Source organism: Hippocampus bargibanti, linkage group LG09, assembly GCF_051943395.1.
Source record: "Hippocampus bargibanti isolate YZ-2025 linkage group LG09, ASM5194339v1, whole genome shotgun sequence".
Lineage (NCBI taxonomy): Eukaryota > Metazoa > Chordata > Actinopteri > Syngnathiformes > Syngnathidae > Hippocampus > Hippocampus bargibanti.
Genome location: NC_142742.1, coordinates 22,107,501 through 22,134,915, shown reverse-complemented (window position 1 = coordinate 22,134,915; position 27,415 = coordinate 22,107,501). Strand labels below are relative to the sequence as shown.

The following is a 27,415-nucleotide window of genomic DNA, read 5'->3' as shown; positions in this document are numbered from 1 at the left end:
GCGGAGACTGTCAGGTGTGTAGGTGAGACAGGTGCAATGATTGAGGAGGTAATCAGACCACATTGAAATTTGGGAAAGGCAACCAAAAACAGAAAAAAAGGCAATGGTCACACAGTGGATCACTGAGGACAGACACAATGGATTCAAACAATGGCGGACTTCTTTGTTGTTTCTGCAACACACAAAATCCTCCTGAGTACAGATGAAAAAAAAATATACGCAACTAAAACTTGAGTACTTCCACACATACCCTAATCTGCCTCCCATCTTGCACTGTCATGAACATTTTGTCATTTTATATTTTGTCCTAAGAGTTTTCTTTCTACTGCTACCATTAGCATGTCCCTGTTATACTAAGTGTTTTAAATACATCTGTTACAAATGAATGTGTGTTCCACTGGTGATTTCACTGAATGTCACTCAAAATTAAGCTTCTCTTGCTTGTAAGAGGCTGGTGGTGGCAGTCGTTTCCATGTGGATGTTGGTGCCGCTGCTGCATGAGCTAACTATCCTGCCGCCTCCTCACTGATGCATGTTGCATTAATGCTGAGGTGAAGAGTGGGAGGTAGACGGCAATCTGAGAGGGCTGTTCAAGAGAGAGGGAGAGAAAATTTGATGGGTGGATGGATGGATGGATGGATGGATGGATGGATGGATGGATGGACGGACGGATGGATGGATGGACGGACGGACGGACGGACGGACGGACGGACGGATGGATGGATAGATAGATAGATAGATAGATAGATAGATAGATAGATAGATAGATAGATAGATAGATAGATAGATAGATAGATAGATAGATAGATAGATAGATAGATAGATAGATAGATAGATAGATAGATAGATAGATAGATAGATAGATAGATAGATAGATCCTTCATTTTGGTATCCTATTATTCCACTCACCGTTCTCTCAAAGATACCCCACTATCAGCTCAAACTAAATCAAGAAACATGCTATGTATGGATTAAAGCACAGACACAGTATAGTTAAATAAATAAATCACAGGTACATCATTTCATGAGAAAGACAAAATGAAGTGTGATATATTGAATCAGCAACAGAGAGAGAGGAAAAGTTGACCTCACTCTTCTAACCCCGAAGCTGTATGGAGTGTAAATGGGAGGGGGGGCAGCAGAGGGACATTGAATTGAGAGCTACATTGGGGGAGAGGTAGATATCGAGAGAGAGAGAGAGAGAGAGAGAGAGAGAGAGAGAGAGAGAGAGAGAGAGAGAGAGAGAGAGAGAGAGAGAGAGAGAGAGGCACAGGAGGAGGGTTTGCGTTGGTGTGTTGGTTGGCAGAGAGCGTGATTGTCAAAAAAACCTTCCTCTGACAGAAGGCATGATTCACAGTATTCACAGCAGAGGGAGAGAGATCAAGGGAGGAGGAGGAGAATACAGGCTACTGAAAGAGAAAGAGAAAACGACACAGATCATGATGTGAGATGCATCAAGAGATACGGCACAGACACAATCTGGTAAGGAAAACCATTGTGCATGTATAAGGGTAATGCATTCACCGAATGGGATGCGAGACTGAATTCTAAATACTTAGACTGCGCTGATCAGTTTTTTTTTCTTGACTAGAAGAAAATAGAGCAGGTGGCGGGGCAGTGAATAATTATACTGTACTTCAATGTATGGGGACAAAAAACAGAATGACGCGTTGATGTTATAAGATTTCAACAAGCTAAATTGCTAACACATCTCTCTCTCTCTCTCTCTCTCTCTCTCTCTCTCTCTCTCTCTCTCTCTATATATATATATATATATTCTTGGGCGGCCCGGTAGTCGAGTGGTTAGCACACCGGCTTCACAGTGCAGAGGTCGCCGGTTCGCGTCCCGGTCTGGCCTCCCTGTGGGGAGTTTGCATGTTCTCCCCGGACCCGCGTGGGTTTTCTCCGGGTCCTCCGGTTTCCTCCCACACTCAAAAAAAAAACATGCATGGCAGGCAGATTGACCACACCAAATTGTCCCTAGGTGTGAGTGTGAGAGTGAATGTTGTATGTTGTATGTTGCCAGCCAATCGCAGGGCACACAAAGTGTGCCCTGCGATTGGCTGGCAACCAATTCAGGGTGTCCACCGCCTCGTGCCCGAAGACAGCTGAGATAGGCTCCAGCAACCCCCGCGACCCTAATGAGGAATAAGCGGTACGGAAAATGAGATGAGATGAGATATATTTTCTTTCTATATTCTTTTGCTTTTCTTCTATATATATATTCTTCATATTCTTTTCGTTTCAGCTTTTCCCTTCAGGGGTCGCCACAGCGAATAAGTGTTCTCCATCTATCCCGGTTTTGTGTATCCCCTCTAATGAGTTGTCCCTCTAATGTACTCATTCATTCATGATCCTATCCAACCTGGTCACTCCCAATGAAAACCTCAACATCTTCAGCTCTGCTACCTCCAGCTCTGCTTCCTGTCTTTTCTTCAGTGGCACTGTCTCCAGTCCAAACATCATGGCTGGTCTCACCACGGTTTTATACACTTTTCCTTTCATCCTAACTGAAACCTTTCTATCACACATCACACCCGACATTTTTTCCAGCCATTCCAGCCTGTCTGGACATGCTTCTTCACCTCTTTTCTACACTCTCCATTACTCTGGACAGTTGAACCCAAGTACTTAAAACACCCCACCTTCCCTATCTCTTCTCCCTGTAGCACAGGGGTCGGGAACCTATGTCTTGCGAGCCATATATGGCTCTTTTGATGATTGCATATGGCTCGCCGATAAATATTACATATTATAATACATATTTTCGTTTTTTTCGTCGTTCATTTCCCGTTGGGGCTGCAGTTGGCGGAAAGCGCAATTTTGATTGGATGACACTGACCTAGAATGGCTGAGAGCGCCATGTTGATTGGATGATAGTGGCCGTCATGTTGAAATAGGTAAACGCCCCTTTAGATGAGCCCAACTTGTGCACTTCAGCGCGAATGCACCGGAGCATGAGAGGAGAGAAAATGTTCTGATTCTAATTTGCAATGAAACAATACCATCGATGAAACAGTCGAATGTCAGTGACATTTTAACAAGCCCCATGTTAACGTTAGCATCGACATACTTCTTCGAGAAGTAGATTGCAGATAGCAAGTGTGGAAGCTTATGAGCCGTGTGCAGACTAGCTAGCAGTAACTTCGCCTCTGGACCGGCAAATTGAATTTCATTCCGATCATTTTCCTGGATCTTTACCAAACACGAGGAACGCAAAACCATCCATGTTAACGATGAGTACTATCACAAAGTTATTTTAAATAATACATTCTGATATTTTGTTGAAAAGTAGCCGACCGTGCGCGTGTGTGTGTGCGCGCGTGCGCACGCGAGCGTTTGTGTGTGTGCGCGCGCGTGCGTGTGGCTCTCGCCGAAAAACATTTCTAAATATTTTACTTTTATGGCTCTCTTAGTCAAAAAGGTTCCCGACCCCTGCTGTAGCATCACTCTTGCACTTGGTTCCCTCACATTCACACATATTCCGTCTTGCTGCGACTGATCTTCATTCCTCTCCTTTCCAGGGCATAGCTCCACATCTCTAATATCTCCTCCACCTGTTCCCTGTTCTTGCTACAGATCACAATGTCATCTGCAAACATCATGGTCCAAGGAGATTCTTGTCTCACATCATCTGTCAGCCTGTCCATCACCATCGCGAATAAAAAGGGGCTCAGAGCTGACCCCGGGTGCAGTCCCACCTCCACCTTGAATTCCTCCGTTACAGCACACCTCACAACTGTCTTACAGTCATGATACATATATATGTATCTGTATCATGACTGTAAGACAGTTATCTATCTGTATGCTATTTATCTAGCTATCTATCAGTTTTTTTTCAATTAATTTCAGTGAGTGCCAATTAAATGTTGCTTTTTGACATTTGCAGGCCAGTCTAGTTGGCATCGCTCATCACAATAGAAAACCTGGGCAATACCTTTCTTCAGGTATCCTCAGAGTGTGGCCATGGCACTTTATACAATACAGTATGTCTAAATTTTTTAGTTAAAAAACCTACAATGAAGTCCTCAAGTCCAACCAAAGTGTTTTTTATCCATGCGAGCTCAATTTACTATTGTAATATTTACTATGTTAATATGTTGTAATATGTAATATGTTCAATATAAAAAGTAAAGTTGTTCCACTGTACAACCCTTGCTGAGCCAAATCCAATATGGCCTTCACATTGATGCATGTGAAGGGAGGAGCCACTCAGAGCCAAACAGGAAATGATGTTACTTCACATGTCATTGGCTATGAGCGGTGGAATTGGGGCACCCAACATAACCTAAAATGTGTGTTTCACAAGGACCATCTGCACATGGAATACTCTTCATCAGTCTATTGCCAACAATCTCGTTTGAGATGCTAGATCTAAACCCATTTTACTGATCAGTAACTGAACATGAAGTATCCTGCTCTAAAATATAATTTGAAGGATTTGTTGGATAACATTTTATTGTCATTATTTAATTTTGTCCCTTTTAATGTTACTTAGCTACGAGAGCAGCCACTCTATTTTGGAGACTAATAATAATAATAATAAAAATAATAATTTAAAACAGATTCTTTTCTTACAGAGTGTATTGTAGGTGTTCAAATACCTGACATGTTTCTGACGAAGGCGGAAGTATACGCCGAAACATGTCAGGTATTTGAACACCTACAATACACTGTCTGTAAGAAAATAATCTGTTTTAAATCAGATAGCAAGTAGACTGGATGAACTTAATACAACAACTAATAATAATAATAATAATAATAATAATAATAATAATAATAATAATAATAATAATAATAATAATAGTTCATTCCTTTCATCACTTTGCTGCTGTGAAATGTAAATGTCGCCACTGTGAGACTAATAAAGGCAAATCCAATCCATACATATGATTGTAAAATTCTCAATAGGCTCAATAGGCTCTCAAAACTCGCTGTTCAGAGAAATGATTCGTCCCCAAGTGCAACCTAGTACGTCATGGTCAAACAGTTAGTCTTATTTTCAAAATGCAAAAGCATGAATGTTGCGATTCTGCCAATACAGTATCTGAACGTAAGACTTACAATGACAATTCAACAAAGACTTTTCCGTGGTGTGCAGCATCATCTTCCTTTTTGTTTTGTTTTTTTGTTTTTTTACAGATGGACGACTCAAGTCAACAAATACACCAAGAATGAGGAGGCGCTTTGCAGGAATCCATCTATCTACTGTGCTCTATGCCTGCCTTCCAAACGCTTGGGTGGATTAAGACACAACTGGCTCTAAGCACACAGTCATTAAAAAAAAAAAAAAACTGACTGTAAACAAACTCATACTGATAAAAAACAGGAAGGTAAATCACATTTTAAATGAGAAATGAGCATGGGACAATCACTGTGGACATCCAAGGTGGATGTGTTTCATATTTACTTTAATAAGTCATCCACCGTCATTTTTGGACAAAGGACTCAATTTCCAATTTCTTTCTAGCTTGTTCCAATTGATGGCTGTCTTTTTAAGTGACATTTTTTTAGAAACTGAGTCGTTCAAAGACAAATCCCTCTCATATAAGTCCTGAGATTCTGCATAAACTAGTAGGATTGTTGTTTACTAGTTTGACTAGAACACTTTATATCTTAACACAATTACATAAAATGTGTTTCTTTGACTAGCTTATAATATCACTATTCTTCAGATCCAGCTAGACTAAAGACTTCACAATTGACGCTTCAAACTTTTCCCGTGTCTCCCATCCACCCTTCCCACAATCTACCTTCCAACAAAATATGGGCAAACCACTTAGCCGACCAGGCTGTTTCAGGAAGAGCTCATGCTGCCTCGAGAAACATGTAGTTGGAGAAAGAGGAGTGAGTGGTCGAGATGTGATGATGGAAGGGAGATACGGTGACGGTTATGTACCACAACGATCTATCTATGATACCATGTGCATTAATAAACAAATTGACATCCACCACCATCATCATCACCCTGGAGGATCAACACGACGAGATGCTGGAGGTGAAGGGAATTTCGGATACTCTGCAAGTGATTCCCTGCGGGTTAGCAGATCTCCAGCTGAAATGTTCGATTCACAGCCTTGCTCTTTAACCTCAAACCCTTCATTTGTTCGCCGTCTGGATGAACGGGCCATCTACGATTCACTGAAACTTGGAGTTCAGGATACTGATGGTGGTGGCTGCCCATCGCCTGGACATTTCAACCGGTCAATTTCTCCAGCTGTGTCCTCATTCTCAGCACCAGGAGTGTCATCATCATTGTCCAAGAAGCACCACCATCACTATCACCATCATCATGGGGAGAGTACAAAGAGTAGAGATAGTCGTCACTCCTGGAAAGTTCTGACACCTCCAAAACACCTGGAATGTTTGGAAATCACTACAAAAGAAATGATGGCCCAAGGAGGAGGATGTTTGAACCCAGCACATTATTCTCACCAAGGAAGACCGTCTCCTTCTCTTACATCTCCCCTTATATCTCCCTTCTCTGGCTCGCCTATCTCATCTGGCTATCATACTCCAGTCTTCTTCTCACCTGCCAAACCTCACTCTAGTCAATCTCAAAGTTTGCGTTGTTCACCTCCCCACGCGATACAACCAAGACATTATTCACAAAGCCAGAGCCTAAGGATGTCACCACCCCATGAACTTCGACGTTCCCCCTACCGAGCCCCATTGGTCCAACTGTCTGCTCATGACCTTGAGCAAGACCTAAAAGAGCAAGGTGGATGGGGTTGTGGTGAGCGAGAACGGGAGTGGGAAAGGGAAAGGGAGAGGGAGATGGAGAGAGGGTGGGCACAGAGAGAGTGGGAAAGAGAGAGGGAAAGAGGAAGGCTGGAGAGGGAGAGAGCAAGAGAAAGGGAGATGAAGGAAAGTACTTTTGGGACATTTGGTTATGGTCGTCCGGTTCCTCTGCGCTCAGACAGAGACTCTGTCTTTTTAGAACCTGAACAGGTCTTAGACACGGTCCCACTTTTACTTCCACAGCCGTCGCCTTCTCCTTCACCGTCACCAAGTGCTGCCCCAAGAATGGGCACTGGTGCAGTGGGTAGAAATAGAGCGGCTTCAAAAGTATTCTCAGAGACTCATGTCGAGTGTATGGTTTCCAAAACTGACAATGGCAATATGAGCTTGGGGGTGATTGAAAGCAAGCCTAGTTGTGGATCAAGATTCTTCAGTGGAAGTGGAAGCATGGTCGAGGCTGACATCATGACTGGGATGCACGGAAAAAATAGAGTTGGAAGCTGGAACACATATGAAAATGGAGCCAAAGCTAGTATTAAAAATGGGTCTGAAAAAAGGATGGCTTCACAGGTGAAAACAAGAGCCGGCGGGAGAGATTTTGAGGGAAAAGTGGAATCTGGAGTACAAGTCAGAAATGTGTCAAAAGCTGTAAACAGAGATGTACAAAGGGAAGTGACAAAGGGTGGAGAAAGACTCGAAAGAGCTGTCACTAAAGCAGAGCCAATTCCAGAGGCGAGGCCATCAAATGTGTATCATGTAAACGATGGTAATGTGCTTGGAGATAAAATTGAGAGTGGAACTGTGTATGATTTTAGAATGAAGGTCGAGATTGAAACGGAGCCTGTAATGAAAAAACGTCTAGAGCCGATGAAGATTGTCAGGGATGAAGAAACAAACATTGTTAAAAAGCTAAGCTCAGACCAAGCTGCAGTTTTAGAAACTAAACTTGAAAAAGAGGTGGCAATTGTGTCGTCACATGAAACAGACGTAGCACTTGATGTGGGTCTGGCCAAGGAAATCGAAATTAAAAATAAGACTGACACAACCAATAAAGAAAACCACAACAAAAACATCAATGCATCCCAGGTGAATATAGAGCCTGTGGACAAAAGTGAAACTGCTCCTCCAGAAAAAGGTCAGAAAACACCTGCGGATATCGGGAAAATAATGTCCAGTCATGTTGGAAAAGGATCCAAAAGCCAAAAATTCAAATCCTCAAAGTCCAGTTCTAGGTCTCGACCCGGTACTGCCACTGGGTTGAGATCTGGGGTGGTAAGCCCACGACTTCAAAAAGGTCTGGCAGATTTGGAATCAACAGGCACCGCTGAAGGCATTGAGTCCACTTGGCCTCGTCGAATCATGGTTAGAAAGAGAACCGTTCGGCAAGGTGGCGCAATCCATAATCTTCCCATCCTTCCACCGCTTCCATCAGTAATATCTGCCTTAGAGAAGCGCCGCCCACATGCCCACCTCCATTTCCGCCCGGGCCATCACTCAGAGAACCCGCTTTCCACGGATCTTAACATTTTCACAGGCCGGAACTCACTGAAAGAGCCCTCCCATCAAGAACAACTCAATTTAGCCAATCTAGTGGGCAGAGCGTCGCTGAAAGAGCAGAACCTGGAGCACTGGAGGATATACAGAGACCAAGAAGAAACCAGAAGATGCAAAAGCAAGGAAAAAAAAAGTGATAAGAGTAATCATAATAGTGAGACAGGGGGAAAAGATCAAATTGAAGAGACTGATGATAGCAATAATAAAATGAAAGAGAATGCATCCAAGACAAAGGACAAGGTTGGAAAGCAATTACTGGAAGACATAAAAAACCACAAGATCAAAACAAGCATAAAAGAAAAAGTTGAAGAGAGTGGAAATGAGATAATAAAAGTAACTGTCGATGAAAGGCATAATGACATAATCTGTGAGAAAATGGAAAACAGACATCTTGAAGATGGAAAACAAGAGCAACCGTTGCAAACGGTAGAGCTGGTGGAACATGTAAAGAATGAAGAAGGTGCGGTGGAAGCAGGGATTGAAAGATCCCTTGGGGAGGAGCATGCAATAGAGAGTTGGGATTCTGTGCTCCAGATGGTCAACACTATATGGGATGATGACTGGGAGAAAGGGGGAGCAGAAGGAGGTGATACAGATTCTTTATCGGGTTCCCTTCAACGCTGGCCTCTGCTTCGGCCTCCGGTCGGATTTGGAGGCTCCCACCCCCCCTCCTCTGCTGCCTCGGAGCTCAGTTTGACAGAACTGGAGAAGAGAGCGAGAGAGCTGGATTCTGATTTAGAACACCTCGATCTGTCTCAGGGCCGAGAACACACCAAGGATTTATACCAAACATCGATGGAGTCTCAAAAGGAGCGATCTGAAATGTACCAATCACATCCCAGGCAGCAGAGAGAGAAAGGGTCGACCTTGACAGGTAGGCATAATCTGTGCTGTTTTACCTGATGTGTTGATGTAAAGTATCTCATTGAGCGATGAATGTTTGCAAAAATATTCAATCTTGCTAAAAAGGTCATTGCCACAAGGAAAACTGTTAGAGATCATGAAAATTGAAAAGATAACAATCGCATTGGCGCGCATACACTCCCAAACCAACGTCGCTCTGTGAGATAAAGCTTTTTAAAATGGAAAATTTTAACATCTTGATAAATAGTGTTGCACATTTCAAAAAATGTGATATAAATCTTAAGATTGATTTTTCTTTGAAGTTAAAGGACAACCGACGCCTCTGGACAAGTTGTGTCCATAATTTGTAAAATCACTTCAAATGACTTCTACTGAATGTATTTTACAATAGTTTCCACGGCATATAGCTATATTTTAAGTTTTAAGACTCACGCAGAATATTCAGGAAGTCTTGTTTTCGAGTTGATGACGATGTCTGACGTGACGTCACGCCTGGAAAGCCCCTGACCGAGAAAGCGACACACAATGCATTTTGGGTACTTTGTTTGGTCTGAAAACTTCGTGTTGATGGCGAAATTAGAAGGAAAACACATAAATAACGCAATGGTGAATCGTTGTGTGTTGCACCAAGACTACTATTTGATACTAGTTGACACAAATTCCCAGCAGACAAATCAGCCCATTTCCAACGCAGCTTGGGCGACATCTTGTGCATTTTCTGGGACGCTACAATGGAGTCCTGATGGCTTGAATTGATACGGGAGGACTTCTTTAATCAATTGCAAACATTGATGCTTTCCTCTTCGGAACTACAGTAAAGTCTCGTTATATCGATATCGGATATATCGATAGTCCCGGTTATATCGATACTATTTCTATGCCCGCACGGAGAAAATTACATGCAAACAGGGTCGGATATATCGATAGTCCCGGTTATATCGATATTTTTTCGGACTCTTGAATATCGATATAACGAGACTTTACTGTATTTGAATCATATTCATAACTGGATCAGTTACAAGAAAGCATATTCTCCCATTCTAAACCATTGTTTTGATTCTAGAGCAAGGCAAGACGTCCTGGCGTGACGTCACGAACAAGGGGACGGGACCTTCTCAAACTCGACATCTCCGAGGGCATTTTGAAGTAGTTTTGGGACACTAACTTATTTTTATTGGTGTTTTGCATTTGACGAAAAATATCAGCCTGCGTGTTTTGGGAATTTTAGATGCTATAAAGCGTTTTTCAGATGTCAGTTAGGTAACAAAAAAATAACATATTGATAAATAGTGTTGCACATTTCAAAAAATATAAATCTTAAGATTGATTATTCTTTGAATTTAAAGGACAACCGACACCTCTGGACAAGTTGTGTCCATAATTTGTAAAATGGCTTCAAATGATTCTACTGAGCGTATTTTACAAAGATTCCACCGCATATAGCTATACTTTACGTTTAAAGACTCGCGCTGAATATTCAGGAAGTCTTGTTTTTGAGTTGGTGATGAGTCCGTACATGACGTCACTAAAGGCCGTAAAAAAGATGCATTGTAGCGGTCCTTCCATCACGTCAATGTATTTTGCTGTACTTGTTTGGTCTGGGGACCTCGTGTTGCACCCAAAAGCTGCCAGAAGGCCAGAAGAGGGCGTCTAAGCATCATATAAGGAATTTATCAGCCTGTGGAAACGGAGGTGGCCACATGAGGTCGCCATTTTGTGCCTCTTTTTTTGGGTGAGAGATTTTCCCCCAATGTTGCCTCAAAATGGCACAAATAAATTCTTTAATCGATAGCAAACATGTATGCTTTCCTCTTCAGAACTATTTGAATCATATTCATCACTGGATGTGGAACAAGAAAGCATATTCTCTGAATTTGAAGCCATTGTTTTGATTCACTAGCAATGCAAGACGTCTTGGCGTGACATCACGGACTGGGGGCGGGACTTTCTGAAAATGCCCAATTCGCAGCTCAATTTTTTGCAGATTTTGGACATTTTAAGTAATTTTCATTGGTGTTTTGCATTTGACTAAAAATATCATACTGCATGTTTTGGGTATTTTAGATGCTATAAAACGTTTTTCTGGTGTCAGTTAAAAAGCAAAAAAGTCACGTCGGTTGTCCTTTAAAGATATGCAGATTATACAATGAATAAATTGTTATTGTTTTCTATGCTTTCGTATTTCAACACCATTACAATTTGATTGGAGAATATAAAAAATACATTCAAATGCAGGGGAAATCGTGTAATTATAATTACAATAATTTGGAGTATTTATGATTCTCACTGTCAGAACCGACAAGATGAAGTGTACTCGTGCCCATTTTTAAGAACAAAGGAGATGTGCAGAGTTGTACTAATTACAGAGGAATAAAGTTGATGAGCCATACAATGAAACTCTGGGAAAGAGTAGTTGAAGCTAGACTAACAGCAGAAGTGAACATTTGTGAGCAGCAGTATGGCTTCATGCCAAAAAAGATTATGACAGATGCAGTGTTTGCTTTAAGAATGCTGATAGAGAAGTACAGAGAAGGTCAGAAGGAATTGCATTGTGTCTTTGTAGATCTGGAGAAAGCGTATGACAGGGTGCCCAGAGAAGAGCTGTGGCATTGCATGAGGAAGTCTGGAGTGACGGAAAAGTATGTCAGAGCGGTACAAGACATGTATCATGACTGTAAGACAGTTGTGAGGTGTGCTGTCGGTATGACTGAGGAATTCAAGGTGGAGGTGGGACTCCACCGGGGGTCAGCTCTGAGCCCCTTCTTGTTTGCTATGGTGATGGACAGGCTGACACACGATGTTAGACAAGAATCTCCTTGGACCATGATGTTCGCAGATGACATTGTGATCTGTAGCGAGAACAGGGAACAGGTGGCGGAGAAACTAGAGATGTGGAGATATGCCCTGGAAAGGAGAGGAATGAAGATCAGTCGCAGCAAGACGGAATATATGTGTGTGAATGAGAGGGATCCAAGTGCAAGAGTGATGCTACAGGGGGAAGAGATAAAGAAGGTGGAGGATTTTAAGTACTTGGGGTCAACTGTCCAGAGCAATGGAGAGTGTGGAAAAGAGGTGAAGAAGCGTGTCCAGGCAGGCTGGAGCGGCTGGAGAAAAATGTCAGGTGTGATGTGTGATAGAAGGGTTTCAGCTAGGATGAAAGGAAAAGTGTATAAAACCGTGGTGAGACCAGCCATGATGTTTGGACTGGAGACAGTGCCGCTGAAGAAAAGACAGGAAGCAGAGCTGGAGGTAGCAGAGCTGAAGATGTTGAGGTTTTCTTTGGGAGTGACCAGGTTGGATAGGATCAGGAATGAGTACATTAGAGGGACAACTCATATTAGAGGCTTTGCAGAGAAAGTCAGAGAGGCCATACTGAGATGGTTTGGACATGTGGACCAGAGGAGAGAGAGTGACTATATCGGGAGAAGGATGCTGAGTCTTGAACTGCCAGGCAGGAGACCAAGAGGAAGACCGAAGAGGAGGTTTATGGATGTGGTCAAAGAGGACATGAAGGTAGCTGGTGTGAGAGAAGTGGATGCACAAAACTGGGATAGATGGAGGACATTGATTCGCTGTGGCGACCCCTGAGGGGAAAAGCCGAAAGGAAAAGAAGAAGAAGGGATATTTTAGAACAGTTTTGAAGAACGGAAAAGGAAAGTATATCCAGTGCTTTAGTCAACACCAAAAGGAAACTGGTAAAATTGACCCCTTAACAAAATATGAGGGTTAACGTAGGTTGCATGAATGGGTGTTTGAAATTGAATCACCATTTCATTTTCTTTTTTTCAAAAATCATTGGGATATATTGTGACAAAGAATGTATTCACTTCTATGCATTGTTTAATACTGTATTTATCGTGTTGCAATGGGGATTCCAGGAAACCTTTAACGGGAAGTTTAGCTTCGGATATGTTTATCAAAAAATACATAAATAAAATAGAAATATAGAAATTGATGAAAATGCTCGAGTGAGCGAAGAAATCTATGTATTTGATTGATTGGGTGTAACACTAAGTAATATACACATTGATATAATGAGCACATGATTCAGCATTCGATGGTTGGTCCAATATCAGAATCAGAATCATCTTCATTGCCAAGTATGTAGAACACACAAGGAATTTGTTTCCTTTTTTTGCATTGCAAAGAGGCACTATACGGTTCTATTTGGGTTACTGTTTAAAGAGTTAATGACTTGGGGGAAGAAGCTGTCTGCTGGATTTGGTGCGCATGGATCGGTAGCTGAGGGGAGTTGCTGGAAAAGGTGGTGGGCAGGGTGCGCAGGGTCCAGTAGGATTTTCCACGCCCTTGTTTGGATTCTTGCTGTGTGCATGTCCTTCTTGCGGTGTTGCATGTCCTTATTTAGCGTATCTGGGCATTGGGCAGAGTACAGAACGCTGATATTTTGTTTTACATTGCCCAAGCACTCCTAACCAAAATTGTGGCTGAACCTTGACTGAACATTAGTCCCCCTGAAAGCCATCTCAAATTTGATTCACGTGATTTTTTGGGTGTTTTCATTTCACTTGGATACACACACTTTTTACTCAATGTGTGTGTTTATGTTTGTGTGTGTATGGTTAATGAGAGGAAAAAGATCATACCACAAAAAGATAGAAAACGATATTTTAACTAAATTCACGACAGGGGTGAGGACTTTCAATGTACCCATTCAGAAACCTCACTGCTGCTGTTATTTCAGTTTCAAGTCCACTTTTTATTTCTTTGTTTTTAAAGAAGTTGAAGTGGGAAATTGGGTGACATTTAGTGTTCAAATATAACACTAAAACTTCTCTAAACTTATCAGCAATGGTGGTCCTCACTCCTTATCTGGAGTTACCTCACAAAACCATTGAAACAGGAATGTGTGTGTGTGCGTGCGTGTGTGTGTGTGTGTGTGTGTGCGTGTGTGTGTGCGTGTGTGTGTGTGTGTGTGTGTGTGTGTGTGTGTGTGTGTGTGTGTGTGTGTGTTGTGTGTGTCTGTGTGATTTGAAAAACGATCTCTCTATTGTTTAAGATGAAAAGCTTATCTGTTTTTGGTGCGATTAAGGAAAGGAAGAAAACATTTTTTTTCTGAATGTTTATATAATCTGGTTGGAGCAACCTTCAGCACGGTGATAAGTGGGCGTAAGTGGGTGAGATAATGGTTGGCTGGATGTTTGCACTCTTATTTGTGGACAAAGCATCTCATTGTGGTACCTAAAGCAAAAGACAGCTCTGCAGTGTGACCATGAGACAATCTCTTTTGGGTAAATAATACATGGATTTTAAGTGGTTGTTCATTTATGTGTGCCCCGCGATTGGCTGGATGGATGGATGTGTCGAAATGGTGTCACTGACAATATTCTAGGAAATACTGTAGATCAGCGGTGTCCAAACTACGGCCCACGGGCCAACTGCGGCCCGCAGTCCATTTTTAATTGGCCCGCAAGAATTTTATAAACAGAATGGAATATGGCCCGCACTTCAAATTTTTCCCACACTTGTAAGTTTTAACACCAGGGGGAGCTACTGTTAATCAAGGCAGTTGCTCCACCAAAAAGGCCAGTCCCAGAAGAAATTTACCCGTTATAATGTATGACAAATCTACAGTGTAGATTTTGCTGCAGTAGTCTTTTATCATCATGGTGCACAATGCAACGTTTGCATTGCTTGGTACAAGCCCCTAAGCCCCTTTCATAAATCTCACGTACAGTTTACAGTCACGGTTTAATGTAAATTTACGTTTTGTAGCGTCACATATGTTGTTCGCTTCTTTTGAGTCTTTCTTCTGGGCTGAGGTTCTGTGCATCTATTTTGGAAAATGATATGCATAGAACGCTTGCGAAAGTCCGGAAGAAAGAAGCAGGCTTCTGATTGGCTGCCATGCCGAGTATGCAAATTTCAACTGCAGATCGCCTATACTGTGTGCTCGGCGACGGTACACGTGTATTGTTTGCGCATGAAGGCGAGGGTGTCAGTGGAGAGTTTGTAGAGCGCGCGGTCAGGACAAACCATCCATGATTTTGCGGAATTTAAGACAAGTAGGTATTATTGAGCTAAAATATTTCGTTGTGTAATAATATGTTTTGAAGGTTGAAAGTGATTCCATTTTTCAATAAATGTTGATTTCTTTAACTTTGCCCCTTCGATGTAAACGCAATCTTGATAAATCACAGTGCATATGTTATTTTATTCTATTTCCATTTCCTCCTCCAAGTATCTGCGAAATAGTATGTAAACGCCATATCTTGAAATAGTATATAAACGCCATTCCTTGAGACAAATTTATTAACTGATAAGGGATATTTTTCACATTTGAAAGAGAGTTAATAAATTGGGTTGTAGTGTACCATTTTTTTTTTTTTTTTGTTTCCCACTGACATCAGAAAAACGTTTTATAGCATCTAAAATACCCAAAACAGGGAGGCTGATATTTTTAGTTAAATGAAAAACACCAATAAAAATGACTTCAAAATGAATCCGGAAATGGCCAGTTTCACAAGGTCCCACCCCCTTGTTCGTGACGCCACGGCAAGACGTCTTGCCATGCTCGAAAATCAAAACAATGGCTTCAGATTAGGAGAAGATGCTTTCTCTTTACTCATTCAGTTATGAATATGCTTCAAATAGTTCTGAAGACGAAAGCATAAATGTTTGCAATTGATTAAAGGAGTCCTCCCATATCAATTCGAGCCGTCAATGACAGCAATGTAGCACCCAGAAAATGCAGAAGATGGTGCCCAAACTCCATTGGAAATGGGCTGATTTGTCAGCTGGGAATTTGTGTCAGCGAATATCAAATAGTTGTCTTGGTGCAAGACACAACGATTCACCATCGCGTTATGTGTTTTCCTTCTAATTTTGTCATCAACACGGATCAACACGAAGTTTTCAGACTAAACAAAGTACTGCAAAATGCATTGTGTGTCGCTTTCTCAGTCAGGGGCGGTCCAAACGTGACGTCACATGGGGATCGTCATCAACTCGAAAACAAGACTTCATGAATATTCAGCGCAAGTCTGAAAACGTAAACTATAGCTATATGCTGTGGAGTTTTTGTAAAATACGCTCAGTCGAAGTCATTTGAAGTGATTTTACAAATTATGGACATAACTTGTCCGGGGGCGTCGGTTGTTCTTTAATGCTTTAGGTTTAGTATTTACGGCCCAAACACTCCCTCCAAATGCTCCTGTCCCGGCCCCTCTGTCAAATCTTAGGACCCAATGCGGGCCCGCGAGTCAAAAAGTTTGCCCACCCCTGCTGTAGATCGTAGTACGTATAGTAAATACCTTTGTAATCTCTGCTATGCTTGAGGGCGTCATTTACTTGCAAGTTTGTGTGAAGAACAACCCATGAACAACCCTTGTGGATGAAATGCGCTATATAAATAATTTTGCCTTGCCTCGCCTGTAAATAATATTAATACATTTCATTTATAAGCGCTTTTAAAAACTCTCAAGGTCACTTTGCAGTCACAGGAGAAGTTTTTCTGTGGGTGAGCAGCAGCAGCCACACACGCCAGCATTCACTCAACCCAGAAGTAACTCAAATAGATAGAAAGCTAACTATCTAGCCAATAGATAGCTGGTAGCTAGATAGCTAACCAGCCAGCTAGATAGCTATAGAAAAAAAGTACGGTATGTTATCCTAAAACATATAAGCTTGCGGTCATTAAAGGACAACCGACGTCACTTTTTTGTTTCCTAACTGACATCAGAAAAACGTTTTATAGCATCTGAAAAACCCAAAACACGCAGTATGATATTTTTATTCAAATGCAAAACACCAATAAAAATGACTTAAAGTGTCCAAAATCTGCAAAAAAATTGTCACGTACGGACTCGTCACCAACTCAAAAACAAGACTTCCTGAATATTCAGCGCGAGTCTTAAAACGTAAAATATAGCTATATGCGGTGGAATCTATGTAAAATACTCTCAGTAGAAGTCATTTGAAGCCATTTTACAAATTATGGACACAACTTGTCCGGAGACGTCGGTTGTCCTTTAACCCTCGTATTATGTTAAGTGGTTAATTTGACCCGTTTCCCTTTTTGTATTGACTAAAGCACTGGACATCCTTTCCTTTTCCTTTCTTCAAAACACTTCTAAAATATCCTGATGGGATAGTACATATGCTGTTTCCCTTTTCAGGTATGTTTATAACATCTCAGAAACAGTTGTTGCTGATGTCACCTATTATTTGACTGGTTCGTGTGGATTTTTACATCCGGGTAAAATGACACAACATTTGTACTCTTTTTGCGAGCTCTTGGGTTTCATTTTTGCGGTAATCTATCACGTGGCAGAGAAGTGCATCCATCACCTGCGACAAGGGTGACACAGTGTAGACGGATAAAACTGAAAATCTAGTGAATTCAAAAATTAATAAAATGCAATTCATGTAAGTTATTCAGCATTTCTGTTCCACCCGGCAACCAATGACAACCTTGTTTTACAAGAAATGCAAACCATGGACCAACTATAGAATGCTGAACCATGTGCTCATCCTATCAATGTGTACATATTATTGAGTGTTACACCAAATCAAGCAATAAGATTGATTTCTTTACTCACTGTAGCATTTTCATAAATTTCAGTTTTGTTGTTGTTTTTTTTCTATAAACCGTTCCGAAGCTAAACTTGCCGTTAAAAGTTTCCTTAAATCCCCATTGTTCCACGATAAATATAGTATCAATACAATGCAAAGGGTGTAATGCATTCTTTGTCACAATATATCCCAATGATTTTTGAAAAATAAATGAAATGGTGATTCAATTTCAAACACCCTTTCACGTAACTTATATTAACCCTCATATTAAGTTAAGGGGTCCCGTTTCCTTTTTGTGTTGACTAAAGCACTGGATATCCTTTCGTTTTCCTTTCTTTTAAACATTTCTAAAATATCTTGATGGGATAAACATATGTTGTTTCTCTTTTCAAGTATGTTTATAACATCTCAGAAACAGTTGTTGCTGATGTCACCTATTATTTGTCTAGTTCGTGTGGATTTTTACATCCGGGTAAAATCGCCCACAACATCATCCACTTGATTTTTTTTCAACATAATATGGGGGTTACTGTCAGATTGCAGATTGCATAAACCATTCCTTCAAAATTGAATATCAGAATCAGAATCAGAATCATCTTTATTGCCAAGTATGTAGAACACACAAGGAATTTGTTTCCGGTAGAACACGCTGCACTAGTATCGTTGTCAACAAAAAACTGCTAAGTGGCACTGCTAAGTGGCACATACAGTTCCAATATGTAGTTATTTATTTATTTATTTTAAATCTAACTCTTCTGAAGTAAAACTATCTGTGTCGGTTTCCAAATTGCTCCTTTTGTTCGAGGATATTACTTCATACTTTATGAATCTTGCATCAATATTTTAGATTGATGGTGTGAATAATGTAAATTCAATGTCACAGAATATGGTGTAGTGATAGCCACTACAAACGACCAGCTTCTTTCTCACCACAAAGTGGACTCCATTCGAGGAACACTAAAAGAAAAGTGATAAATAGACATGACAACCGCTCATGTAATACTGTCCTGTGATAAAATCCAGTATCCAAAAGCTCTCCGCTTGCTCGTGTTTAATGAAAGTAAATGTGTGCTGTTTTCTAGGAGTGGGGAGCAGGTCCCAGGTCAATCTTGAGTTCAGTTCCATGGTATTGCCAGTAACTGACACAGAAAAAGACACTGTTGGGTGGTCATTAAGGTCTCCATCTGGGACGACCGCTGTGGGCACAAGGTTAGTGGCAGTGTCAGTGGTGGTATAATGTGACAAATTTATCGTCGTCCGTGTTGGGCAACTTACTTTCAAAATAATTTCATTTGGTGTTAACTGTTGTAATAATACTACTACTACTACTACTACTACTATTATTATTATTATTATTAATAATAATAATAATAATAATAATAATAATAATAATAATAATAATAATAATAATAAATTTCATGTATAAGCGCCTTTCAAAACTCTCAAGGTCACTTTACAGTCACAGGAAATTTTCTGTGAGTGAGCAGCAGCAGCCACACGCGCCAGCGTTCACACGAACCCGGAAGTAACTCAAATAGATAGAAAGCTCGCTAGCTAGCTAATAGATAGCTACTGATACAAACATGTCAGGTATTTCAACACCGACAATACACTGTCTGTAAGATAAGAATCTGTTTTAAATTAGATATCAGGTAGACAGGATGAACTTAATACAACTATAATAATCAACATTTTCAAACTAATTTTTACATGTGGACAAACACACATTTGACAATCACTGGATGGTTTAGGTCTTGAACATATTAAAGAAATGTTGATTGCATATCCTGCAACCCAGTCATCTTCAGAAATCTTCAGACTTGGATCAATTAGTGGAGTATCGGGTTCTAAGTAACCATGCTAAATTTGATTTTGTTGTTATGCTGCACACGAATGGGATAAACCTGTCACGTCACTTGAGGCTCGAGGGCTGGGCTCGAGTGACGAAAGGAAAGCGGGGAGTGTGGATCCAAAATACACGGCGAGACAGATACTCGTATACAAAAGTCTTTACTGAGGCACGCATGAAAAAATGACAGCAGGATGAGGTGAATGAGGGAGATCGGTGACAGCTGATCTGACGGCACGGAAGTAGCAGGGTAGCTTTCAGAATACTCCGACGGAGACTGTATTGCGCGATCGGTAGATATAGTCAGAAGGCACAATCACGGGAATGACAATCAGCTGTGGGGACCCAGGTGCATGATGATGGGAGGGGCCGTCTCCAGGGAGCAGCGGAGGAGGTGACAGGAGGGGCGGGGCGCGCCCAGGACGGCGACGAGATGTGACAAAACCACCAACAGAAGTTAAGTTAGCCCTCATATAAAAGCTTGAAAATTAACGTTAAAAACTCTTTTCCCCCCCGTTCTCTTACCTCATTCAGGCATTCAAAACATTTAAAAATACTGTATTTGATTTAGTTAGTTCAGGATACTGTATTTCTTTACTTTAAATGTTTTTACATTTTTCTGTAAATGTGTTTCAATTATGTCACTCTGCTTTCTTTGAACACTTTTTTTCTGAAGGTGATTTTGTTTTGTCTGTCTCTGTCCTATTCGTAAATGCTTGTTGTTGTGTCGTCAAATTACAGTAAAGTAAACATTTGTTTTTCATTGACAGTTCTAAAAAAACGCGTTGATAAACCTTATTATTATGTTGACGAACATATGGCTCAAATAACAATGACAAGGTGATGGAATGAAGCCATTTTGGATCAGTGGGCCGACTGTTGGCAAGTAATGGACCGGTAAAATTTACTGATGCACCCACCACTGCCATTATCATTGTGAACATTTTTTTAATTGACCATCCTAAAACAGTGGTGACAAACTGCAATACAACCATTACAGAAGCATGGTTAAAAATGATGGTGGAATCACAGACTGATGACTAACAGACTGACTTGGCTTGAAATAATGAACTTCTGGCAGGCCAGCCGCTGACGAAGACCCAAAAAATTGCCCTCCGATGACCCTGCCTATGGATAGTCTGAAAACAAAATACTGTGACAAGTCATGTCAATTTATAATTTTTCTGAATGAAAAATCAAAATTCCCCACAAACTTAAGATACCTGGAGAAACACCATATATTCATTCTTTGATTCGATAGGAGATTTTCCTTAAAGGAAAACCGACAACATTTTTTTGTTTCCTAACTGACATCAGAAAAACGTTTTATAGCATCTGAAATACCCAAAACACGCAGGCTGATATTTTAGTGAAATGCAAAACACCAATAAAATTGAGTTAAAGTGTCCCAAAACTACTTCAAAATGACCTCGGAGATGCTGAGTTTCAGAAGGTCCCGTCCCCTTGTTCGTGACGTCACGCCAGGACGTCTTGCCTTGTTCTAGAATCAAAACAATAGCTTCAGATTCGGAGAAGATGCTTTCTTGTTACTCATCCAGTTATGAATATGATTCAAATAGTTCTAAAGAGGAACGCAGAAATGTTTGCAATCGATTAAAGAAGTCCTTTTGTGTCATTTTGAGGCATCTGGACTTGAATGTAACGTCCCAGAAAATGCACAAGATGGCGCCCAAGCTCCGTTGGACATGGGCTGATTTGTCTGCTCGGAATTTGTGTCAACCAAAATCAAATAGTCGTCTTGGTGCAACACACAACGATTCACCATCGCGTTATTTATGTTTTACTTCTAATTTCGCCATCAACATGGATCAACACGAAGTTTTCAGACCAAACAAAGTACCCAAAATGCATTGTGTGTCCATTCTCAGTCAGGGGCGTTCCTTCCGTGATGTCACGTCAGGCATCGTCATCAACTCAAAAACAATACTTCCTGAATATTCAGCATGAGTCTTAAAACGTAAAATATAGCTATATGCTCAGTAGAAGTCATTTGAAGTGATTTTACATATTATGGAAGCAAATTGTCCCGAGGTGTTGGTTGTCCTTTAAATTATCAAGCAGGAAAACTATGATTTCATAAAATTGTTTTTTTTTTTTTTGGAAAATGTCACAGATGCACAATCATATTGATGAATGTGTTGATGTGTCAAAATATTTTAAAAAAAGTAAAATACTGATCGAACCATTACTTGAAAATCTTTGTGATAGCCCCCTTTTCATGTTGATGAAAGATGTACGCTATGTTCTTTCTCATAATTATTTATAATTATTGAAAGTCCGATAGTATAATTATTTATTTTCTTTTTCAGTACCAATATTGATAACATTGATATTTACTTCTGTGTAAGCTCTCAGTCGTACAGGAGTGGTCCATCGATGAGAAGGTTTCTTCAGCCGTCATCTGTACAAAAGTGAAGGTTTCGGACGTTTCGCCTCCTATCCAAGAGACTTCGTCAGCGAACTAATTTGGATCGTTCATACAATAGCCTGCTCAGGCAAAACAGGTTAGGCAACTTTCGCAATGCTGATGAGGGTCGTTATGCTGATGAGGTGATACCGGGGGGAGTGGGGGTAATAGGCCAATCGTTAGTCAGGAATGTAGGAACAATCAGTGGGGCCACAGGGGGGGGTCCCGCGCCCCCCCCAACCTGAGAGTAGGGACCTATCATAGCTGTGTCCGGCACCACTAGGTCTGGACATTAGGGATATATAAATGGGGCCGATACGACCAGTCAGACTTTAGTTCGCTGACGAAGTCTCTTGGATAGGAGGCGAAACGTCCGAAACCTTCACTTTTGTACAGATGACGGCTGAAGAAACCTTCTCATCGATTGATATTTACTGTATATCACATTTTATCGTTTTAAAAAAGCCATACCATGGTGTTTTTGTATGTCATTACCTTATTTTATATTGGAAGCACCTTTAAATACAGTATTCAGACATCTGCCAGCAATAGAATGAATTTTTTTCCAGGAGTTAAATGTCAAAATTATGTCTCCATCAAACTTTGGATATCGATCAATATTGTACACATATTGTGTACAGTATGAAAATTTGAATAGAGAGTTAAAAATAGAATTACACAAATGAAATGGCATGGTCTCTGTGTCTTTGTGTTGTCATATTTGTTATTTTTTCAAAAAAAAAAATCCCCAAGATGGCGGCGCGTGAACACGCAGCGGCTCCCCTCTCCCGGCAAATTGGAGTTTTCATGTTTATGTTTGTTAAGTAATTATAAGTGCCTTGCATGCTGGGTCCGAGAGGACAGTAATTTCATCTGTGCTGTATGTCATGCATATTAGCATATTTGACAATAAAGCTGACCGACTTTGACTGACTGATGGTGGTGGTAAGCAATTGTGCAATCTGTCTTCCAGCCCAAATAAAGAGGACAGCTCTCCAGACTCCAATTTAACGCTGGAATCTGACTCCAGCGGCATCTTTCTGTCATTATCCACTCAGAGCCAGGAGGGGACTGGCTCTGACAGCGATCAGCCAATCAGTGGCTCTGATATTGGCAGCAGCAACACATCATTGGAGAAGGAGGGGGACGATGGAGATTTCAAGGAATGGGGCAAGGAAGAGAGTGCTGAACTCCAATGGTGTTACCCCTCGCTGCTCAACATCTCCTCTCATGAAGACGTTGAAGAAAATAAGGACAATGCAGAGGATATTTGTGGCTCGGGAGGGAGAAATGAAACAAGGGGGAATGACAGAGATGGATGGAGATATGAAATGGGAGGGGGGCTATGTTCAAGCTCTAAGTCCACAGTGAACCAATTGGAAACAAATCAGTGTGAAGCAATGCGACCGAGAAGAAAGGTTACCATCATGGCAAATGAGCCCGTCCTTCCGCCGTCTCCCTTGAAGCCGCCAATCAAACACCTGATAGATCCGTATGATAAACCCATTAGAACCTCAGGATTGGACACTAGTGACATTGATCCATTTGTCCAACCAGATAGCTTTGTTTATCTTGCTGTGTCAGCAAAACCCAGCCCCTGTGGAGATTTCTCCACAGTTACAGATTACTCCACTCAAGACATAAAGCAACACCTTGACCACAAGAAAGCACATTTTGAGCATTCCAACGTGGAATCTAATGCTAGGCCGTCTCACCTTGTTCCCCGGAAACCAGAAGAAGGAGATTTTTTATGTACTGACAGTTTTGTATACCTAGCTGCTCCAGATTGCCTACTCCTTGGCCCTGATGGATCCGCATCATACAGTGGCAGGTAGGTTTATTTATCATGAAAGGTCTTATGCCACTTTTAAAGTAAATCAGTGGCGGGTTGTGCATGTCACTCCTTGGCCTTCAGTAGTGCTACATCTGAATCACTCGACAGCTGCGAGTGGGGTGTGATTTACTCCACATCCATGACTTTTGACTTGAAGAAACTTAGGAAATACTGTCATTAAACTATTAAACCTTTTACTATGAGTCGTGGATTCATGATAACCTCATAAAATTGCAATATTATTTGCTATTTTTGCGATCTTGCAAGCTGTCCAACCTTTCTTAATGATGTCCATCTCTTCTTGAAAAGTCCATCTTGAAAATGGCTTTAACAATACATCGGCAACCAAATCAATTCCTTCTCCTTTTTCAGCCATTGTGGGTTGACAATACCGCTATTAAATCAACACAAAAATGTACAGTGATACATTGGCTTACGAACCTAATTGGTTCCCAGACAGACTGTGTAAGGCGAAAAGTGTGTATCCCAAAAAATAATTTCCCATAGGAAACCATTAAGATGAGAATAATCAGTTCCCAGGTCCCCATAAAATATAATTTTCTACCTTCTAATTTTATAAACCTGAAAACTACACAAAACATACCTTATTTTATGTATAATAAATGTGCTATGGTATTAAAAAAAGAAACTGTACTATTAATAAAGTTTTGAGGAATGATCCCTTGTAGGTGCTTTCTCTATGATAATTTTATCTAGTTCCTCATCAATTGTGTTCTGTTTAGCTGGGTTGATAGCTTTTTGCATCAAGTGTACAGATGCCGAGTGCTGGGGTGGGGGGGGTTAGTGGAGCCTGATTGATGGGATATTTTAACCTTGCATTCAACACTCTGCCTTTGAACTATAAAAGTTGAAACTCTCTCACTCTCGTCTGCCTGTCACTTTAATGTTTAAACCACCTCCCGTCACTGCTGCGTTCTTGACCAAACACCTGGCTTTAACCGAAGACTGGGGGCGGGGAATAAAGGACAAAAACAGTCGGATGCCATTTTGTTGTTAGAAGAACGGGCTCGTTCGCGAACGACACATCACTCATTGAGGCAGCTCCATGTGTAGCCCGAAAAAAAGTTCGTATGCCAAGGTAAAATGTTCATAAATTTAGCGTTCGTAAACCGAAAAGTTCGTAAGCCAATGGGTTCGTAAACCGAGGTATCACTGTATTTTCTTATGCAGCTCGCCAAAGAAACAGTGTGCGAGCGCTGGCCAGTATGCACTTATCACACTTACTATGATTGGCTATTGACTAGCCAATCATGTGACTAGCCAATCATAATTTGCGAAAACTAGGATGTTGCCAGCGCCTTCAAGCAGGCCTTGGGTTGCCAATTTGAAATCTGATTGGTTCAAGCAACTGTTTCATTGCCATTGATTTTTATATCTCCAGAGCCTGCAGAACTTAATGTAAAGGTGTCCAGGTAGATTTCTGACCCTGGTAACAAATGATGGCTGAAATGTGATTGGTTAAATGCTTAAATACGAAAACATACATCTGGAAGCAGCACAACAGAGGAGGAGCAATGAAAGGAAGCTTAAAGTCAATTTGGAATTATTTAATGAGAATTCATGGACAAAATATAATTCACATTAGTCTGTGATTCAGACATTTTTAACCCAGCAGAGAAGACCTTGCAGGCCCTGATGGCCCCCCCAGGGAGTAAAAATATAGGCTTTCATGTCTGTGGCCTAGTGGCCGAGTTTTTTTAGCCTGAAGATCTCAGTGCAAAGCTGTTTGGGTCGGTTCCAAGGCAGAAGTTTGAACCTGGACTCCGGACTTCCTGTGTGGAGTTTCCATGTTCTCCCCGTGCCTGTGGTTTTTTTTCTGAGTGCCCGGGTTTCCTGATTTGTTCATTTGATTATTTGTTTATTTTTTGCACGCTCATCCACATGCAACTCTTGCAGCACTGTTTTGAGCTCCAAAGGTGTGTTGACCATCACCTTAATATGCGGGAGGTGTGAAAAAGACCAGACATAGTACACCGCTACACAAGCAGTACCCCAACCTAATTCTAAAAATACCACATCTTGCATGTGTCTTTTGTTTTTTTTTTTTTCAGGGAGTCGGACTCTGAAAGTTCTGGTTCTGAGACCGTTGATGAGTCTTTATTGGGTTGCAGTTCAGTGGCTGGGGACAGTGACTGGGATTCGGACCTGTCTGATTCAGGTTCCAGTCGCCCTTCCAAAATTGCACCTGCAGGGGCTACATCTGCTGGGTTAGCCCGACCCAAAAGACTGCCAGCAGAACCATGTTGGGATTCATTTGGTGAAATCACAGACCCTGAGGTTCTTGACCAGCCTTTCATTGAACAGGCCCAAATCAGCATCGCGAGGAAGCGTCCCATTGGATCGACAAACTTGGATAATCAACCAGCTGAAGCAAGAGCAACATCGGCGACAACAGCTGAGCAATCATCATCAACCAAAAAGGTTACCTGGCAATTCAAACCAGCCCAGAGGTCAGTCTGCACTGGAAGTAGGAAAGAGAAGGAGAAGGAAATGACATCATTTTCATCAGCGTCAGAGGCCAGGATAACCGAATGTGGCCGACGTGAGGAGCATCAACCTCCTCATTCATCTTCATCATCTTTAACGTCATCCCCTTCCTCCTCCTCCTCTGGTTGAGCTAAGATTTTGCCTGGGTCTCTGTGGGAAGCTATCAACTCCGAAACTGAGTTGATTCTAAAAACATGGAGATGTTCTTAAACTTTCTGTGTAGAATCAGGTGGCTTGAGCAGTCCAAGTTTCTTTTTTTCCTTTTAATCTTTCAGCTAGCTTTTGCCATTGCCTTCTTAACGATGCATAAATGCTAACCAAATGAGCTTACTTGACAGTATGTAATGAATTTTAGTTAAAAGACTGAGAGACTGTGAGGAAATGCAGTCAGTTAAAGGACAACCGACGCCCCCGGATAAGTTTTGTCCATAATTTTAAAATCACTTCAAATGGCTTCGACTGAGCGTATTTTACAAAGATTCCACCGCATATAGCTATATTTTACGTTTTAAGACTCGCGCTGAATAGTCAGGAAGTCTTGTTTTCGAGTTGATGACCATGCCTGACGTGACGTCACGTCTGGAACACCCCTGACCGAGAAAGCGACACACAATGCATTTTGGGTACTTTGTTTGGTCTGAAAACTTCGTGTTGATGGCGAAATTAGAAGGAAAACACATAAATAATGGGATGGTGAATCTTTGTATGTTGCACATGTTGCAAAACTACTATTTGATACTAGTTGACACAAATTCCCAGTAGACAAATCAGCCCATTTCCAACGGAGCTTGGGCGCTATCTTGTGCACTTTCTGGTACGCTACATTGGAGTCCTGACGGCTCGAATTGATACGGAAGGACTTCTTTTTTTCTTCTTTTTTTCGATTGCAAACATTTATGCTTTCCTCTTCAGAACTATTTGAATCATATTCATAACCGGATAAGTAACAAGAAAGCATCTTCTCCAAATCTGAAGCCATTGTTTTGATTCTAGAGCAAGGCTAGGCGTCCTGGCGTGACGTCACGAACAAGGGGCGGGACCTTCTGAAATTTGGCATCTATGAGGTCATTTTGAAGTAGTTTTGGGACACATTAACTCATTTTTA

General features: G+C 41.2%; 1 protein-coding gene across 1 annotated transcript; it reads left to right on the top strand.

Annotated features, from left to right (window-relative positions):
• Positions 1-1,285: 1,285 nt before the first annotated feature.
• On the top strand, positions 1,286-27,170 carry LOC148893970 (uncharacterized). Its single transcript, XM_089004775.1, has 5 exons — positions 1,286-1,482; positions 5,143-9,169; positions 18,774-18,900; positions 22,942-23,799; positions 25,875-27,170. The coding sequence occupies exons 2-5, from the start codon at positions 5,767-5,769 to the stop codon at positions 26,437-26,439; spliced, it is 4,953 nt and encodes a 1,650-aa protein (XP_088860901.1). The 5' UTR covers positions 1,286-1,482; positions 5,143-5,766; the 3' UTR covers positions 26,440-27,170.
• Positions 27,171-27,415: the final 245 nt, after the last annotated feature.

Excerpts from the sequence above, each read along its gene's own strand:
- LOC148893970 (XM_089004775.1), top strand. The coding sequence starts at position 5,767 with ATGGGCAAACCACTTAGCCGACCAGGCTGTTTCAGGAAGAGCTCATGC. Across the intron at positions 9,170-18,773 it reads GAAAGGGTCGACCTTGACAG|GAGTGGGGAGCAGGTCCCAG; the intron begins GTAGGCATAATC and ends GCTGTTTTCTAG. Across the intron at positions 18,901-22,941 it reads ACGACCGCTGTGGGCACAAG|CCCAAATAAAGAGGACAGCT; the intron begins GTTAGTGGCAGT and ends TCTGTCTTCCAG.